The sequence below is a fragment of the Neoarius graeffei genome, chromosome 5, assembly GCF_027579695.1.
Source record: "Neoarius graeffei isolate fNeoGra1 chromosome 5, fNeoGra1.pri, whole genome shotgun sequence".
Taxonomy (NCBI): Eukaryota; Metazoa; Chordata; class Actinopteri; order Siluriformes; family Ariidae; genus Neoarius; species Neoarius graeffei.
In genome coordinates, this window is record NC_083573.1 from 17,840,554 (window position 1) to 17,859,870 (window position 19,317).

At 41.0% G+C, this 19,317-nt stretch overlaps 1 protein-coding gene across 1 annotated transcript; it reads right to left on the reverse strand.

Annotated features, from left to right (window-relative positions):
- Nucleotides 1-5,982: 5,982 nt before the first annotated feature.
- fam8a1b (family with sequence similarity 8 member A1b) lies at nucleotides 5,983-15,076 on the reverse strand. The gene is made up of 5 exons (XM_060920441.1): nucleotides 14,612-15,076; nucleotides 13,102-13,222; nucleotides 10,404-10,527; nucleotides 10,181-10,320; nucleotides 5,983-6,685 (listed from the first exon to the last, which is right to left on the reverse strand). The coding sequence occupies exons 1-5, from the start codon at nucleotides 15,069-15,071 to the stop codon at nucleotides 6,541-6,543; spliced, it is 990 nt and encodes a 329-aa protein (XP_060776424.1). The 5' UTR covers nucleotides 15,072-15,076; the 3' UTR covers nucleotides 5,983-6,540.
- Nucleotides 15,077-19,317: the final 4,241 nt, after the last annotated feature.

Consider the following 19,317-nt stretch of genomic DNA (forward strand, 5'->3'; position numbering starts at 1 on the left):
GATCATGAGAGTGTCATTGATGTGTTTGGGTGATGAATTTCTTTGGAAATGCTTCCTCAGTAAGGAACTATACAACATGCTTTCGTATACCTTTGTATATGTGAAAATTTGGATCTCAAAATAAAATATCCCCTACTTTTTTTGAGTAGTATATATTGGAATATATGTTTTTCTGGATATGAATTAAACACAGCTACAATTTGGAAAACATTTTTAAACAAAAACACAGCCAAGAACATTTCACACTACAGACCTGGATTAAAAGTGAAGGGTTATCAAAATTGTCAATAAAACATTTCTCAGTCAAAATAAGTAAAATATAGGGAAAGTGTCATTGAATGAAATGTGTGGCACCCAGCTCTACTGCTGAGGTTCCTGACAAAGAGCTGCTTTCAATAATGATCAATTTTTAAACAACATGCCACAATTTTAAAATATAAAATGTTAAAATATACCCCTCCCCCCAACCCCACCATCATGTATATTGGACAGTAGGCTAATGGGCCAAAAGAACCTGTTATTTCACAGTTTGTGACGCTGCCAACAATCAGCCAGATCAGAGGCAAGAGTATGGGCAAAATTGATGTGTTTTTCTTTTAAAATCTGGAAATATCGTAACCGACCAGCCTCCCCTGTTTGAAAGACTACCAGCCGCCACTGGGTGGGATATACAGTATTAGGCAGCAAGAGAACAGTCAGTTCTTGAAGTTGATGTGTTGGAAGCAGGCGTAATGATCTGAGTGACTTTGACAAGGGCCAAATTTTGATGGCTAGATGACTGGGTCTGAGCGTCTCCAAAATGGCACATCTTGTAGGGTGTTCCCGGGATGCAGTGGTTAGTCCCTACCAAAAGGTGGTCCAAGGAAGGACAACTGGTGAACCAGCAACAGGGTCATGGGTGTCAAAGGCTCATTGATTCACATGGGGCACGAAGGCTAGCCTATATGGTCCAATCCCACAGAAGAGCTGCTGTAGCACAAACTGCTGAAAAAGTGAATGCTGGCTAAAATAGAAAGGTGTCAGCATTAACTTTTTCAGCAGTTTGTGCTACAGTTGCTGCCTTTATGTGAAACTGTCTCTGCTACTGCGTTGGACTAACGTTACTGCTTGACTGCCCCGTTTTAGTTAATGGGCCACAGATAAAAAGCTTGTTCATCGCTCAGCAAGCCCCGCCAACTGTCAACAGGGCAAATAACATGAGAAAGAGTTAACACTAGCTAGTTCATCGCTCAGCAAGCAAGCCCTGCTATCAACAGAGCACTGAACATAGCGTGTCACTTCTCTGGGTGGAGTCTTGCCAAATGACAATTGGAGTTCAAAGTTGTCCCCGTCATCTCTTTGATAATTCTTCTACATATGGAACACATAGCAGTGCATTTTTTCCCCCTGCACGAGAAGTGTGAATAAGCAAAGCGAACAATCCTAGGGACATTCTCTCCAGGCATTTTACCACCATTAACATTAGTTTGTTCCTGAACATGACGTACGAACAAGTGAATGTGCATTCTCTTGCACAAAAGTAGTATAAAAATTAATGTAGATATAAATATCTTATGCCAAATTATCATGGGATGCTGCAAAAAATGAAGAAAAAAATCAGAGTCCTTGTCTCCAATTTACAAGTCCAAGTGCAGTTAATGCACGAGTCCAAGTCCAAGTCATCAGTGCTCAAGTCACAAGTCTGTAAAATTAGGGCACGAGTCGGATTCGAGTCCAAGTCCTGGACTCAAGTACTACAAGCCTGATGGTCTATATTTTAGTGTAGAGTGCAGTGGCATTGATTGGTTTGAATGCTATTCACTTCTGACACACAACCAGCTTTTAATTTTGAAAAAAAAAAAACCAAACCTGCTGTTTACTTTTCAGTTCAGTGAAGGTCTTGCGATTCAGTGTGGCATGCTGACCTCATGTTTTAATGATAAGCAATACAGCTTGTCCATTGTACTTCACATTGTCTGCCAGACATGATTGCTTTTCTATCTCACTGAATCTTCTCCATAGTCATCCTCACAGCAGCAGCAACTAGTACAGTATTAATGCATTAAATGAGTCAACTATGTAACCCCTAATATACAATGTCTTGCAAAAGTATTCATCCCCCTTGGTGTTTGTCCTGTTTTGTCACATTACAAGCTGGAATTAAAATGGATTTTTGGGGGGTTAGCACCATTTGATTTACATAACATGCCTACAACTTTAAAGGTGAAAATTGTTGTTTTATTATGACACAAACAATAATTAAGATGAAAAAACAGAAATCTGGAGTGTGCATAGGTATTCCCCCCCCCCCCAAGTCAATACTTTGTAGAGCCACCTTTTGCTGCAATTACAGCTGCAAGTCTCTTGGGGGTATGTTTCTATTAGTTTAGCGCTTCTAGCTACTGGGATTTTTGCCCATTCCTCAAAGCAAAACTGCTCCAACTCCTTCAAGTTAGGTGGACTGTGTTGGTGTACAGAAATCTTCAAGTTATGCCACAGATTCTCAATTGGATTGAGGTCTGGGCTTTGACTAGGCCATTCCAAGACATTTAAATGTTTCCCTTCAAACCACTCCAGTGTAGCTTTAGCACTATGTTTAGGGTCATTGTCCTGCTGGAATGTGAACCTTCATCCCAGCCTCAAACCTCTGGCTGACTCAAACAGGTTTTCCTCCAGAATTGCCCTGTATTTAGTGCCATCCATCTTTCTTTCAGTCCTGACCAGCTTTCCTGTCCCTGCAGGTGAAAAACATCTCCACAGCATGATGCTGCCACCACCATGCTTCACAGTAGGAACGGTGTTCTAAGGGTGTTGGGTTTGCGCCACACGTGGCATTTCCCACGATAGCCAAAAAGTTCAATTTTAGTCTCATTTGACCAGAGAATCTTCTTCCATGGGCGGCACGGTGGTGTAGTGGTTAGCGCTGTCGCCTCACAGCAAGAAGGTCCTGGGTTCGAGCCCCGGGGCCGGCGAGGGCCCTTCTGTGCGGAGTTTGCATGTTCTCCCCGTGTCCGCGTGGGTTTCCTCTGGGTGCTCCGGTTTCCCCCACAGTCCAAAGATATGCAGGTTAGGTTAACTGGTGACTCTAAATTGACCGTAGGTGTGAATGGTTGTCTGTGTCTATGTGTCAGCCCTGTGATGACCTGGCGACTTGTCCAGGGTGTACCCCGCCTTTCGCCCGTAGTCAGCTGGGATAGGCTCCAGCTTGCCTGCGACCCTGTAGAAGGATAAAGCGGCTTGAGATAATGAGATGAGATCTTCTTCCATGTGTTTGGGGAGTCTGGCACATACTGTTGGGCAAACTCCAAACATGTTTTCTTAAGCAGTGACTTTTTTTTCTGGCCACTCTTCCATAAAGCCCCACTCTGTGGAGTGTACGGCTTAAAGTGGTCCTATGGACAGATTCTCCCATCTCCGCTGTAGATCTTTGCAGCTCTCTCAGTGTTCTCTTTGGTGTTTTTGTTGCATCTCTGATTAATGCCCTCCTTGCCCGCTCTGTGAGTTTTGGTGGGTGGCCTTCTCGTCAGGTTTGTAGTGGTGCCATATTCTTTCCATTTTGTTATAATGGATTTAATGGTGCTCCATGGGATATTCAAAGTTTGGGAATTTTTTTGACCCAACCCTGATCTATACTTCTTCACAACTTTGTCTCTGACCTGTTTGGAGGCTCCTTGGTTTTCATGTTGCTTGCTTAGTAGTGTAGTAGAATCGGGTTCTTCCAGAACAGGTCGATTTATCCAGACATCATGTGACAGATCATGTGATACTTTGATTGCACACAGGTGGATCTTAATCAACTAATTATGTGACTTATGAAGTTAATTGGTTGGACCAGCTTTTATTTACGGGTTTCATACGAAAGGGGGTGAATACCTATGCACACTCCAGATTTCTGAGTTTTTTTCATCTTAATTATTGTGTCATAATAAAACAATTTTCACCTTTAAAGTTGTAGGTCTCATCTCATCTCATTATCTCTAGCCGCTTTATCCTGTTCTACAGGGTCGCAGGCAAGCTGGAGCCTATCCCAGCTGACTACGGGCGAAAGGCGGGGTACACCCTAGACAAGTCGCCAGGTCATCACAGGGCTGACACATAGACACAGACAATCATTCGCACTCACACCTACGGTCAATTTAGAGTCACCAGTTAACCTAACCTGCATGTCTTTGGACTGTGGGGGAAACTGGAGCACCCAGAGGAAACCCACACGGACACAGGGAGAACATGCAAACTCCGCACAGAAAGGCCCTCGCCGGCCACGGGGCTCGAACCCGGACCTTCTTGCTGTGAGGCGACAGCGCTAACCACTACACCACCATGCCGCCTAAAGTTGTAGGTATGTTGTGTAAATCAAATGGTGCTAACTCTCCAAAAATCCATTTTAATTCCAGCTTGTAATACAAGAAAACAGGACAAAAACCAAGGGGGATTTGCAAGACCTACATGGTTACACAAGAAACTGTCTAAATACAGCATTATGTTAAAAAAAAAATTCAGAAGTGCATCTCATCTCATTATCTCTAGCCGCTTTATCCTGTTCTACAGGGTCGCAGGCAAGCTGGAGCCTATCCCAGCTGACTACGGGCGAAAGGCGGGGTACACCCTAGACAAGTCGCCAGGTCATCACAGGGCTGACACATAGACACAGACAATCATTCGCACTCACACCTACGGTCAATTTAGAGTCACCAGTTAACCTAACCTGCATGTCTTTGGACTGTGGGGGAAACTGGAGCACCCAGAGGAAACCCACACGGACACAGGGAGAACATGCAAACTCCGCACAGAAAGGCCCTCGCCGGCCACGGGGCTCGAACCCGGACCTTCTTGCTGTGAGGCGACAGCGCTAACCACTACACCACCATGCCGCCTAAAGTTGTAGGTATGTTGTGTAAATCAAATGGTGCTAACTCTCCAAAAATCCATTTTAATTCCAGCTTGTAATACAAGAAAACAGGACAAAAACCAAGGGGGATTTGCAAGACCTACATGGTTACACAAGAAACTGTCTAAATACAGCATTATGTTAAAAAAAAAATTCAGAAGTGCATCTCATCTCATTATCTCTAGCCGCTTTATCCTGTTCTACAGGGTCGCAGGCAAGCTGGAGCCTATCCCAGCTGACTACGGGCGAAAGGTGGGGTACACCCTGGACAAGTCGCCAGGTCATCACAGGGCTGACACATAGACACAGACAACCATTCACACCTACGGTCAATTTAGAGTCACCAGTTAACCTAGTATATTAATAATAGAAACAGATTAAAAAGATAACAATAAAGACAATGTGTGGATTCTGGTCTCCCTGTGGCTGGCTGTTTGTTCCCAACGTAACTCAAAAAGTACTGAACGAATTTTGGTGAAATTTGGAGGAAAAGTGGACCATGGGCAAATGAACAATTGATTGGATTTTGATGCAAATCTGCATACATATGTACTGTAGATCCAGGAATCGTTTTGTCTGTTCCCAACGTAATTCAAAAAGTAGTGAATGGATTTGGATGAAATTTGGTGTACAGCTTTAGTATTATCCTACGTTCAAGTGATTTGATTTTGATGTTGATAATATGTAGCTTGATGAGGTATACTCTACTCTTCTAATTCTTTCAGCAATGTCATCTTGTTCTAGTCGCTTGACAATATTTGCGTAACAGTAGTGTATTGGCTTTTCAGATAGGGAGTTAAACTTGGAAAACATTTGGACAACTTGCATAGTTCCAGGCCTCGCTACAAAACTCAGGAAAGCTCAAGATTAATACAATAATACACATCACAATTTACATACTGGAGAAATTTATTAGCATATTTATATTAAAGGCACAATCAGTAAAATAAATGAACTTTAGTTAGATACTGTGATGTTTTTAAAGTCATGAAATTGTTTTGCCAAATAACCATGACAAAGATCTTGATCTGAATTGTTCAGCTGTATTGTTCAGATGAGGTGGTTTGAAGTGATAATGGAGATAAATTAAAAAAAAAAAATTATACATAAACTAATTAGTCATTAGATCAGTGTATTTTTGTTACTTAAGGTAGGTAGTGATGCAAAGGCAAATATTCTGCTTTACAAAAAAAACAAACAAAAAAAAAACCCTCCAGCATTATTCTGTTTCGGGGCGATAAACTTTTAGTTAATGTTGATTGACTTGTTTGTTTCAAGTGCATCTATTCCAGTTTAACCTTCTGATATTCAGATCAGACACAGAAACATGCTAAATACAGTAACTAGCAAACAAAAATTAACACTTACTGGAATTTCCATGTTACTCATTACACTGCATGTTCTGAAATTTTTGAAAAATGCTTAAAAAAAAAAAAATTCACTTCATGTTGTACATGCCAAACGTCATCAAAAAATAAATACTAATCATTCGCTGCAGCAAATCTTTCAAACGCTCCCTCGGAGTACCTGAAGTGAAAAATACTTGATGTCTAACACTTCTCTGCTTGGAGGACTTCCTCCTTTTCTCCCTTTCCTGTGACCCAGCAGCTCTTTGGCTCAGTTCTTCATGATGTGGAGTTGTTTTCTCAGCAGGTAGTACGGATCCACACACATCACCCATGTCTGTTTCTCTTGACCACGATAGTCCCTGCTACAATATCATACACAGTTCTGTTGTGCTGGAAAAAGAGCAGCGTGATGAATGCCGGGAAAAAAAATGCAATGGAGAAGTTTTTGTTTAGGGCTCGGATGGTTGACCTAAGAGAAGAGAGATGTACAGTAATATAATGATTACACAATCAAGTTAAGAGTTCGGATATATATGTACAGGCAGAATACATTTTCTGATCTAAATGCTCCTGAGAATACAGATGAACAAGATTGAATTGATATAATTGAATGTTTCTTATTATGAAAAAACAATAGTTGCCGAACCTAAATAAACCTATTATACACCGATGAGCCATAAAATTAAAAAAAAAAAAAAAAAAGTGAATAACATTGATTATCTCATTACTTGTCAAGGGGTGGGATATATTAGGCAGCAAGAGTACAGTCAGTTCTCAAAGTTGACATGTTGGAAACAGGAAAAATGGGCAAGTGTAAGGAGCTGAGTGACTTTGACAAGGGCCAAATTGTGATGGCTAGATGACTAGGTCTGAGCATCTCCAAAACGGCACATCTTGGAGCGTTCCCACTACGCAGTTGTCAGTACCTACCAAAAGTGGTCCAAGGAAGGACACCTTTCTGTTTTAGCCAGCATTAACTTTTTCAGCAGTTTGTGCTACAGTAGCTCTTCTGTGGGATTGGACCATATGGGTTAGCCTTCATGCTCCATGAGAATCAATGAGCCTTCAACACCCATGAGCCTGTCTCCAGTTCACTGGTTCCCACTGCATACCAGGAACACCCCACAAGCTGTGCCATTTTGGAGATGCTCAGACCCAAAGTCACTCAGATTAGGCTTGACAGTGCGCCACTGCACTGATGAACCTCCCATATGTTTGCATGGGAGAACAGCATGTTCTCGTTTGGCATAGGACATATTTACGGAACATTATTAATTTTGTGCGGTGTTGCGATGAGCTTTTACTTTAATTGTTTAACATTGTCATGCAATACACCAAATTCATGGGCGCTGCCATCTTGGGTTTTTTAGTGATATTCGTCACCGGTCCATGTGTTTTGTTGTTGCTTCCAGCTCGCTCACTGTTGGTTCAATCAGCTTGAAACTCATGATTCCCACTGAGTGGTCAAATCTCTCATGTTGACTTGATTTTCCAATAAAATCGGCTGAACGCTTTGCTGTCTAGTGCCCGCGAAAGATCGAAATCACTGAGGAAAAATTTGTATCCTTCCTAAAAAAAGAAAAAAAAGATTTTCCTCATGTTTTTTCATGGAGGAAAAAAAATGAGATGATGTATAAACATCAGTAATACTGTTTTGAAGAGAATTAAAAAGTTTGTCCCTCTTGTACACAGCGCATTCGAGCACCACCATCATTAGTCATGCTTGGTGTCCACAATTTAAAGTGAACATACCCGCTAAATTCTGGCTTTTACGTTTAAACACAAATGGACCAATTTCATTGATGTATTACTTTAAAGCCTTCTAGGTGCATAATTGTGATCTACAAGAAGAGGAAGCAGCAGCCTTTATCTGTAATTCTTACCCTGATACTCAAAATTCTAAATCTCTTTCATTTTGGCTTTTTGGTCTGTTAATTTCTGATTGAGGTTTTTTTTTTTCCCTTCTCATGAATGGAAAATTAAACCAATGGAAAATGATTGCTGGTTTGGGACCAGGGCAAATGGAAATTTTATAAAAACACTGGATTTTCAAATGTTCATAACTTTGTTTTTTTTTTTTTTAGACATATTTACAAAATGAAGCAAGTTTTCAATTCAGATCTTCACGCTCTTTGATACATTACACAACACTATGACAACTACTTTTAAAAAAAAAATGGCCTGTCATTGCTACTCAGATCCTTACACTTGCCCATTTTTCCTGCTTCCAACACATCAACTTCAAGAACTGACTGTTCTCTTAGGTGGGGTTTACATTAGACCGTATCAGCGGATCATCAGATTAACGTTTTTAAAAACGATTAGCGTGCACACAGCAACGCCAATACACGATTCGCGTGCACACAGCAACGCCAATACACGGATACGCTAATCACACGACTAATTAGACGGCACGTAAGTTGAAATGTGTAAATGTGTAAATTTCTCCTCAGCGACTCGGCTCCGCAGGCATCCTGCGCTCCAAATCACTCCGCCCTGAACAGCGAGTGCCCTCTGGAGGGTGCGCACTCCGGCCCTGCGCAGCTCACAGAGCGCACGAGTGAAGCGCACGAGCAGTGATTCGGGACTGAGCCGCTGTGTGTGTGATCCCAGTGCATATCGGGCATGCGCAAGTCACTTACCACTTGCAAGTGGAAGGATGGCAAGCCTAAAGACAATCATAACTACACAATGGGCAGTATTTGCATCAGTATTTGCAGTATTTTTATACTTTTATACTCTTTAATGAAAGGTGATACAAGGCGGAAGTCCGCGCCGTTTTTAAGCAGTCGCGTCACATGACCAACGCCAGCGAATCAGGAAGGTGGATGTCACAGTGACATTGTCCAATGACGACGTCAGCTAGAGCTCAGCACAGCGTATCCGCGTATCCTCAATGTTTACACAGCACCGGACCAGACACGAACTGGGTTGAATACGTGGGCCCTGGCGGAGTCCCGTTTCCCGGCGTTTCAATGTGAACGGACAGTGCATCCGCGAAGAAAACGAGACAGATACGGTCTAATGTAAACTTGGCCTTAGTGCTCAATATATCCCACCCCTTGACAGGTGCCATTGTAACAACAATCAAGGTCATTCACTTTACCTGTCAGTGATGTAATGGTTAGCACTGTCGCCTCACAGCAAGAAGGTTCTGGGTTCGACCCCAGAGGCTGACAGGGGCCTTTCTGTGTAGAGTTTGCATGTTCTCCCCGTGTCTGCGTGGGTTTCCACCACAGTTCAAAGACATGTGGTTAAGTTAACATGGAGCAGCCATGGCCTGGATTGCCCTTGAGCAAGGCACCTGACCCCAACTGCTCTGGGTATGTGTGCGCGCTCATTGCTCATGCATGTGTGCGTCCACTACTTCAAATGGGTTAAATGCAGAGAGGAATTTCACTGTGCTTAAGTGTACGCATGATAAATAAAGTTGTTCTTTTTAATTTTATGGCTGATCAGTGTATACTGAACAACATGAAGTGATTATGCTCTTCTGTTCTTCCTTCCATATCACACTAATGCACAAGCATCACAGCCTATTTTACTGATCTAGGTCTCCCCATCGATCTAAAAGCAGAAGGCCACTTTAGTCACTGTTCTTCCTGAAGCACAACCACTTGAACAGTGTTTGTGACTGAAGCTCCTGCAACCTTCTTTCTCCGTGCCTTAATAATGAAACCTCTTCTATCTCTTGCCATCTGGATCCTAATTCAATCTCGACTGGGCCTGTGCAGCATTTTTATAGATGTCATAGATCGTGCTAAGACGTTTACTGGCCTTGAGCAAGGCGCTTTAAACGTCAACTGCTCAACTCGGGTCAGTCTCGATAAAAGCATCTGGTAGGTGAATGAATGTAATTGCTTAATATTATGATGCAGCTCTGATAGCATCTGTACTTTTTTTTTTGGCAGGTATCTTCCTTCACTCATTTATATTGAGAATTAAAATAGGCATCAGAACTTACGCTGACAGACTGACGTTAGTCGCAGGCACCACACGCACTCGGTTGGGTTGCACCAGGACAGAAGTGTCACATGTGACCACTTGTAGGCCAAGCAGAAATTTCCCTGGCGTGGCTCCACCAGCTCCCCAAATACATATAATCTAAACATACAGGCATGTGGATAATTGGGTATACATGACCATATTCAACAAGAACTTCATTAGATCTGTGTATTCAAGCTGACCTCATAGAAGCACACCAATATCCGGTACACAAGAGCCACGAGCATCATTTTCTGCAGCTCCTCCATTGATGTGTCTTCATCTATTTCTTCCACAATGAAGTGCATGGCAAATTTCGATATGTCCCTAAAAATATTAATAGATACAGAGATACAGGATGCCATGAGCATGACAGCAAATCAAGACGTTCTATAAAGTTTAAACTTTATGTTGGACCCAAAAAGCCAGTTCTTTGAACATACTGGGGATATTCAGTAGGACACCAGAGAAAATCTTATCTTCATGAAAGTTTTAACTACCACAGCAGAGGACTGAAAATCCATCCATCCATCTTCAATACCACTAAGGGTCACAGGGAAGCTGGAGCCAATCCCAGACTTTAAACGAATGGACAGGTTGCCAATATATTGCAGGGTCAACACAGAGACCAACAACTAGTCACACACACACACACACACGCACACACGCACACACACACACAGGGGCAATTTAGAGAAGCCAGTTGACCTAATACGCATGCCTTTGGACGGTTGGAGGAACCAGAGCACCTGGAGGAAACCCATGCATGCACAGGAAGAACATGTAAAATCTGTACAGAAAGGCAGGTTCAAACCCAGAACCTCAGGGAAGTCATGGCCTCAAGGTTTGGGACCAAAAGGTCACTGGTTCAATTCCCTGGATCAGCAAGCATGCCAGAACCTGGAGGAAGCCATGGCTTAAAGGTTTGGAATCAAAAGGTCGCCAGTTTGATTCCCTGGACCAGCAGGAATGGCTGAAGTACCCTAACCCCCAACTGCTACCTGGGCTGCTCAGTGCTGGGGGTATGTCGGGGTCCTGTTGTACGTCGCTCTGGATAAGAGCCTCTGCTAAATACCTGGAATGTAACCTTGTTGCTGTGAGAAGTGAAAATCTGGAGTGATCTCAAGATCTCAGCAGTTGAACAGACTAATCAACAGTCAAGACTTATTTTAGTCCTGATGCACACCAATCACACCAGGTGTTGCTTTCTGCCTAAAATATTCACAATTTTTTTTTTCCTCATGCACTTGAAAGTTGAATGGTGGTTTCAGTATTCGAACTCTGACATGTCAAACTTTTAACCAGGTATGTGAATACCCATGTGTCCCACCATCCATCCATCTTGGGATCAATAAAGTAAATCTATCCATCTATATTTGAGACGGAGCCAAAGTCGGCTCTCATTTTGTGCTGGTATATAACGCAGATGAGCATAGTGACAATCTCAGAGAGACATTCATTCTCTCTCTCTCTCTCTCTCTCCCCCCTGATATACATGTAAACAAACTTAGTAGAGCAGCAGCTACAGTTAGACAGTACATAATTATCAGCACCTTTTCGGATTTACCAATAAAAAACAAATTTTACAAAAGGTGAGTTTCAGTTACAACAGTTATTACTGGTTAATCAATCAATCAACCGGAAGACCCCCCTCGCCCTTTGATCTTGTCGTCTGATGACACACATTACCTGAGATAGAATTTTTTTTTAGCACGATCAGCAATTTGAGGAAAACCCGGATGTTATCATTGCAGGTAAACATGGTGGAAAGATCATGGACATGTTTTTACTTATCAAATTCACAGATATTTCATGATCTCCTTGTCGAAACCTACTTTGTTTCTTACTCTTTCATTTGACAGGCGGCATTTTGTATCTAAATGCACGTTTGAGAAGTCACGTGAGGTGTCAATAATAGTGATCACTTTCACCGGTGTCCACCATTATCGACACCCTGTGGAATTAAGTGACATTTACAACTGTTATGGATCGATCTTTGTGTAACATTGTTGAAGTAGATTAAGTACTTTAAAAAAAAAAAAAAAAAAAAAAGTGGTGCGATTTATAATATTTTTTTCCTGATTCATAACAGAATGGAATGTTTATAGAGTATTTCAAATCCGATTGCAATAAATAGAATTAGACCAGAATTAAATTCCTAGCATATAAAAAAATGACATGCTTGAAATATCAGATTTTTCTATTCCATTCAGAATTTTTTTTTTGCAGTTTGTTGTAAATATCTACCACATATTACAATATCAGTAGACATTTTATATTTTGGTTCGAGGAATGACATGCGACTTTTGACCTGGATTTTCATGTGGTTACAGTGTCAACTGCCTGTTGACATTTATTGGTAAACTCCAAAACTAGAAATTAATACAAACAACAATGAATGATTAACAAAATGTGATCTACGAAAATACTTAGAAAGTGGAACAAAAAGATTTTCCGACACAGGTTAAACATTATCAGTTCATTTGTTTACAAACATTAGAATTTCTTCCTCATTTACATAAACACACATCAATATAATTATATAAAGATATTTTGCTAAATTTTAAATAAAAACTAGATGTTGTTTTGTTAACTTAATACCACAGATAATTTTTAAAATAAATAAATCATCTGGATGTCGATAATTGTGGAACGGTGTCGATAACTGTGGACAAAGGTGTCACGTGATCAGACACGCTAAGTAATCGGGAATCAACTCATTTTTTTCCAGTGGAAGTTTGAGGAATTATTCATGCACAATTTACGTATTGAAAGTCTTTTCTACTTTCTCAATGGCCAAAAGGTAGTTAAGGTGTCGATAATTGTAGCGGCTCTAGTAAATTTGAAAGTTGAATGAAATTAATTGAACCTACAGACACTTGGCATACAGACCCAACTCACTTCATTCCACTGAGGTGCATTATGCTTAAGATGATGGTTGCTTTGATGAAAAAGAGGATGAAGAAGTCCACCATCTCAGCCAGGAAGCGATGGAGAGGAGAGGGAATGAAATATTCTTGACCTGAAATCCACAGCACAGGTAAAAATTGTTTTTATTGATTTTAGCAGTGCTTTTAACACAATACAACCACATTTGATGGTGAGAAAGCTTCTACACCTAGGAGTAAATCCCAGACTCATACTGTGGATTAATGCTTTTTTAACTGAACGCAGTCAGCAAGTAAGATTTAACTCCCACATCTCCTCACTGAAAAAATTAATACTGGAGCACCGCAAGGTTGCGTTCTGTCACCAATTTTATACACACTGTACACCAATGACTGCCAGGCATCCTCCCCAGCTCATACCTTTTTTAAGTACGCCGACGACAGCACTGGTGGGCTTCTTACATTCTGACACCTTATCCGTTGAAGGTTTTGAAAGGGAGGTTCAGGGTTTTATTAAGTGGTGTACAGACAACTTTTTATTGGTCAATGTTAAAAAGACAAAGGAAATGGTGATAGATTTTAGCAAAAAAGGAATACCCATCTCCCCATCCAAGATTAATAGCGAACAGATAGAGCGGGTCTCATCTTACAAGTATTTGGGAATAGAGATAGACGACAGATTGTGTTTTAACCAGTGTGCACAGACCACTGTAAGAAGCTACAACAGAGGATGTTCTTTCTTAGGAAATTCAAAGATTTTAGATTAGACTGCAGTATTCTCCAATTGTTTTATAAATCACTTTTACAGAGTATTTTATCATTTGGGCTAATCTGCATCTATGGAAATATGCACGTACAGGACCACAAAAAATTGCAGCGTATCATTAAATCAGCCAGCCGGGTTATTGGTGTGGACCAGACATCTGCAGTCGAGCTGTACAATGAGCTTATTTTAAGAAAGATGGATCAAATTTTAACTGACCCAACACATCCTCTGTTCCCAAAGTTTTTAAGAAGCACCAGGTCTAATAACAGATTTCTGCAGAGGCCAATCAGGACAGCAAGGTACCAGAAATCATTTGTACCCACAGCAATAAGACTAGCTATACAATAACAAACCAAAAACATCTGTTGCACTTTAGTTCACTCATCTGTACAAATTTCCTTTTATGCATTTTATTTATCACACAGTTTTTATCTTTTATTTTTATCTTTTATTGTTTTTATCTTACATCACACCTTTTATCACAGATTTATTTTAATGTGGTATGTCTATTGTCTGTCATATGTCTTTGGTATGTTTTGAGGAGATGTGCAATATGGACCACTTGAGTTTCCCCCTGGGGGATAATAAAGTTTACCTTGACTTTACAGGAACAGCACAGGTACAGGTGTACAAATCCTGAACATTTACATCATGTAGACTAGGTAGTACTAGATGCACAGATGTACACTGGGACTGAAATGATGTTTATTTATGATATTTATGGCTTGAATATCTGAGCAGCTTGCTTTAGCTGTACCTGGCTGTTGGATGTTCCCATGTTGCTGCAGGTGCAGGGGGACAGGAAGATGTTGACTCTGGTTATTGATCTCTACCTGTCTCTCACTGGTATTATTAACAGCTGTATTGGCAATGGGGACCCCAGTGGACGGAAATGAAGACAAAGGGACACCATAGGACTGAGTGAACCAGGTGTGTAGGTCTCCGTTAGGCACATCCTCCCCCCATGTTGGTGCTCTCAGGCTCCCACTCGCTGCTTGTGTTGGAAGTGAGGGAGGAAAAGGAAAGCCAGTCCCCCAGCTCACATACCCACAGTAATACTGCCACATCCATTCCTGCAGTTTTTCACAATACTGTGTTTTGGCCATTAAGTTAGAAACGACCCGTGAACTGGAAGAATTCATCCTCTTCCCGTTATTATTCCCACTGAAACTATTAGCTTCCTTCCGCTCGTACGCTCCTCCGTCCAAGTCCGCCATGACAACAACACAAACCTGGTCTTGCTAGAGTTCTGAGGCTGAATCTTAAACGGCCACATAGTGCACTATATAGGGCGCAGGACATATTACTTCCTAATCTAGTGTAGTGGACGTAGCCACGGAGTGGAATTCTATATGGAATTGAACCCATGTAGACGTGTATACTAAGTAATACGGTACTGGACTGTTGCATACTATATACTGAGTAATGCGGTAATTACTCCTATAAAAAACACATATGTAGGGTTGCCAGATTGGTATTATTAAAGTTTAGACAAATTATAATAACATTTAAACTGAGGAAATTACATTTATTTTGTGAGCACGAGTTTGTCGGAAGTTATTAAAATTAAAAGTAATTAAATATATTTCGAGATTACTTTGAGGGTTACTTTATGGTAAATGAGATGTAAATCACTCTCTCTCTCTCTCTCTCTCTCTCTCTCTCTATATATATATATATATGAGATATCTGGCAACCCTGTATAGAACTAAAGGACGTCTTAAAGCAGCTATTACACAGCATTACTGCACATTTTAACTACAGGCCTTAGTGAACATATAATACTGCATGTGTCTCTGTGATGCCAGGGAAAGATAAATAACTTGGGAAAATACTACCACTACTACTTCTACTACTACTACTACTAATAATAATAATAATAAAATCTCATCTCATTATCTCTAGCCGCTTTATCCTGTTCTACAGGGTCGCAGGCAAGCTGGAGCCTATCCCAGCTGACTACGGGCGAAAGGCGGGGTACACCCTGGACAAGTCGCCAGGTCATCACAGGGCTGACACATAGACACAGACAACCATTCACACTCACATTCACACCTACGGTCAATTTAGAGTCACCAGTTAACCTAACCTGCATGTCTTTGGACTGTGGGGGAAACCGGAGCACCCAGAGGAAACCCACGCGGACACAGGGAGAACATGCAAACTCCTCACAGAAAGGCCCTCGTCGGCCACGGGGCTCGAACCCAGACCTTCTTGCTGTGAGGCGACAGCGCTAACCACTACACCACCGTGCCACCATAATAATAATAATAATAATAAGGGTGGTACAGTGGTTAGCACTGTCGCCTCACAGCAAGAAGGTTCTGGGTTCGAGCCCAGTGGCCGACGGGGGCCTTTCTCTGTGGAGTTTGTATGTTCTCCCTGTGTCTGCATGGGTTTCCTCCGGGTGCTCCCACAGTCCAAAGACACACAGGTTAGGTTAATTGGTGGCTCTAAATTGACCGTAGGTGTGAATGTGAGTATGAATGGTTGTTTGTCTCTATGTGTCAGCCCTGCGATGAACTGGTGACTTGTTCAGGGTGTACCCCACCTCTCACCCATAGTCAGCTGGGATAGGCTCCAGCTTGCCCACAACCCTGCACAGGATAAGCAGTTACAAATAATGGCTGGATGGATAATAATAATAACTTGGCAAGTGAATGCATGTGGCAAATTGATCCAACCTAGTTATTAGATTAGAGTAGTATAGAATAATTATAAGATTATCAAATATATTTCCAGAGATGATGATTCTTCTTCTTACACCTTTTCCACACTTCTATGTGGGGTCAATAGAGTTAAGGGCCTTGGCCAAGCGCCCAACAGCTTGGCAATTTTTGGTTTATTATACATCAGCAAAAATCCCTGAGTTAGAAGGTAGTTAAGGATCAATGTGACTATATGTGTTTATGTGTCATTTTATTAGTCACTGCCTAAAAGTGGAGCTCCTGATGAGTGTATTAGCAAGATATTTGCAAGGGAAAAAAATCAGCCTGAATAGAATAATAATATTATAGCATATGAATTTGAATTGTGTAGTGTAGTGTAGTGTATTTCACGTCAGTAAATTGCTGCATTGTCTTGTGACAGTGATACCAATAAAGAGATAAGCACAGCACTTATGAATACTTATTTATTACTTTCTTTGACACCCAGAAACACCACCACGACATTTATTATGGTGTGACTCTGCTGGGTGCCTGGTGGACAGCAGTGAACCAGCGCTTTCATTTTACATCATTACTGTATAGTTACGATTGAATATTATCAGATATAAGAACTAATTAATATTGATCCATGGTAGTTTTAGATTATCTAACACTAAGGAAAGATGCTCATAATTGCTATTGAACTCTACAATAATTATGTTTACACAAGTGTGCAGAGTAAAAAATCGTTCAGGTAAGAAAGTATACAATGCAAAGACACGTTGCCCACTATGGAAAAAAACCCCAGTAAGATAAAAACCTTCAGGAAAAAAAAAACTACTGGAAAACATCCTCCTTGACCGAATGCAGTGTATGAGCTCCGAGGGTTTGAGCTGCGATCTTCATATTTCAAAACTGATGTTAAACTGGTGTCTGGTTACAACTGGTCAACAAGCTAGTGGACTAATGAACCTGTTTTAGCTAGTTTTACATGAAACTGTCGTGGATATTTTCTATAAAATTTGTTATCCCACATTATTTAAAAAAAAAAAATTTAAAATAAGCGCTGGATAAAAACCCCATCTATCTTATGAAATAAAGTTACAAATTTCATTATTCGATGGTGATGTGTTTGTGAGATACATTGCCTTGCACTTATGATCGGTTCCTTGTGGTGATACAGTGGTGCTTGAAAGTTTGTGAACCCTTTGGAATTTTCTATATTTCTGCGTAAATATGACCTAAAACATCATCAGATTTTCACACAAGTCCTAAAAGTAGATAAAGAGAACCCAGTTAAACAAATGAGAAAAAAATTATACTTGGTCATTTATTTATTGAGGAAAATGATCCAATATTACATATCTGTGAGTGGCAAAACTATGTGAACCTCTAGAATTAGCAGTTAATTTGAAGGTGAAATTAGAGTCAGGTGTTTTCAATCAATGGGATGACAATCAGGTGTGAGTGGACACCCTATTTTATTTAAAGAACAGGGATCTATCAAAGTCTGATCTTCACAACACATGTTTGTGGAAGTGTATCATGGCACGAACAAAGGAGATTTCTGAGGACCTCAGAAAAATAATTGTTGATGCTCATCAGGCTGGAAAAGTTTACAAAACCATCTCTAAAGAGTTTGGACTCCACTGATCCACAGTCAGGCAGATTGTGTACAAATGGAGGAAATTCAAGACCATTGTTACCCTCCCCAGGAGTGGTCGACCAACAAAGATCACTCCAAGAGCAAGGCGTGTAATAGTTGGCAAGGTCACAAAGGACCACAGGGTAACTTCTAAGCAACTGAAGGCCTCTCTCACATTGGCTAATGTTAATGTTCATGAGTCCACCATCAGGAGAACACTGAACAACAATGGTGTGCATGGCAGGGTTGCAAGGAGAAATCCACTGCTCTCCAAAAAGAACATTGCTGCTTGTCTGAAGTTTGCTAAAGATCACGTGGACAAGCCAGAAGGCTATTAGAAAAATGTTTTGTGGATGGATGAGACCAAAATAGAACTTTTTGGTTTAAATGAGAAGTGTTATGCAGTGTTTTCCTTTCTCCAAACATTCCAGCATAAGAATCCCATCTGTGAAACATGGTGGTGGTAGTATCATGGTTTGGTCCTGTTTTGCTGCATCTGGGCCAGGACGGCTTGCCATCATTGATGGAACAATGAATTCTGAATTATACCAGCAAATTCTAAAGGAAAATGTCAGGACATCTGTCCATGAACTGAATCTCAACAGAAGGTGGATCATGCAGCAAGACAACGACCCTAAGCACACAAGTCGTTCTACCAAAGAATGGTTAAAGAAGAATAACGTTAATGTTTTGGAATGGCCAAGTCAAAGTCCTGACCTTAATCCAATTGAAATGTTGTGGAAGGACCTGAAGCGAGCAGTTCATGTGAGGAAACCCACCAACATCCCAGAGCTGAAGCTGTTCTGTATGGAGGAATGGGCTAAAATTCCTCCAAGCCAGTGTGCAGGGCTGATCAACAGTTACCGGAAACATTTAGTTGCAGTTATTGCTGCTCAAGGGGGTCACACCAGATACTGAAAGCAAAGGTCCACATACTTTTGCCACTCACAGATATGTAATATTGGATCATTTTCCTCAATAAATAAATGACCATGTATAATATTTTTGTCTCATTTGTTTAACTGGGTTCTCTTTATCTACTTTTAGGACTTGTGTGAAAATCTGATGATGTTTTAGGTCATATTTATGCAGAAATATAGACAATTCTAAAGGGTTCACAAACTTTCAAGCACCACTGTACATGCTTGTCATTCATACATATGGTCACAA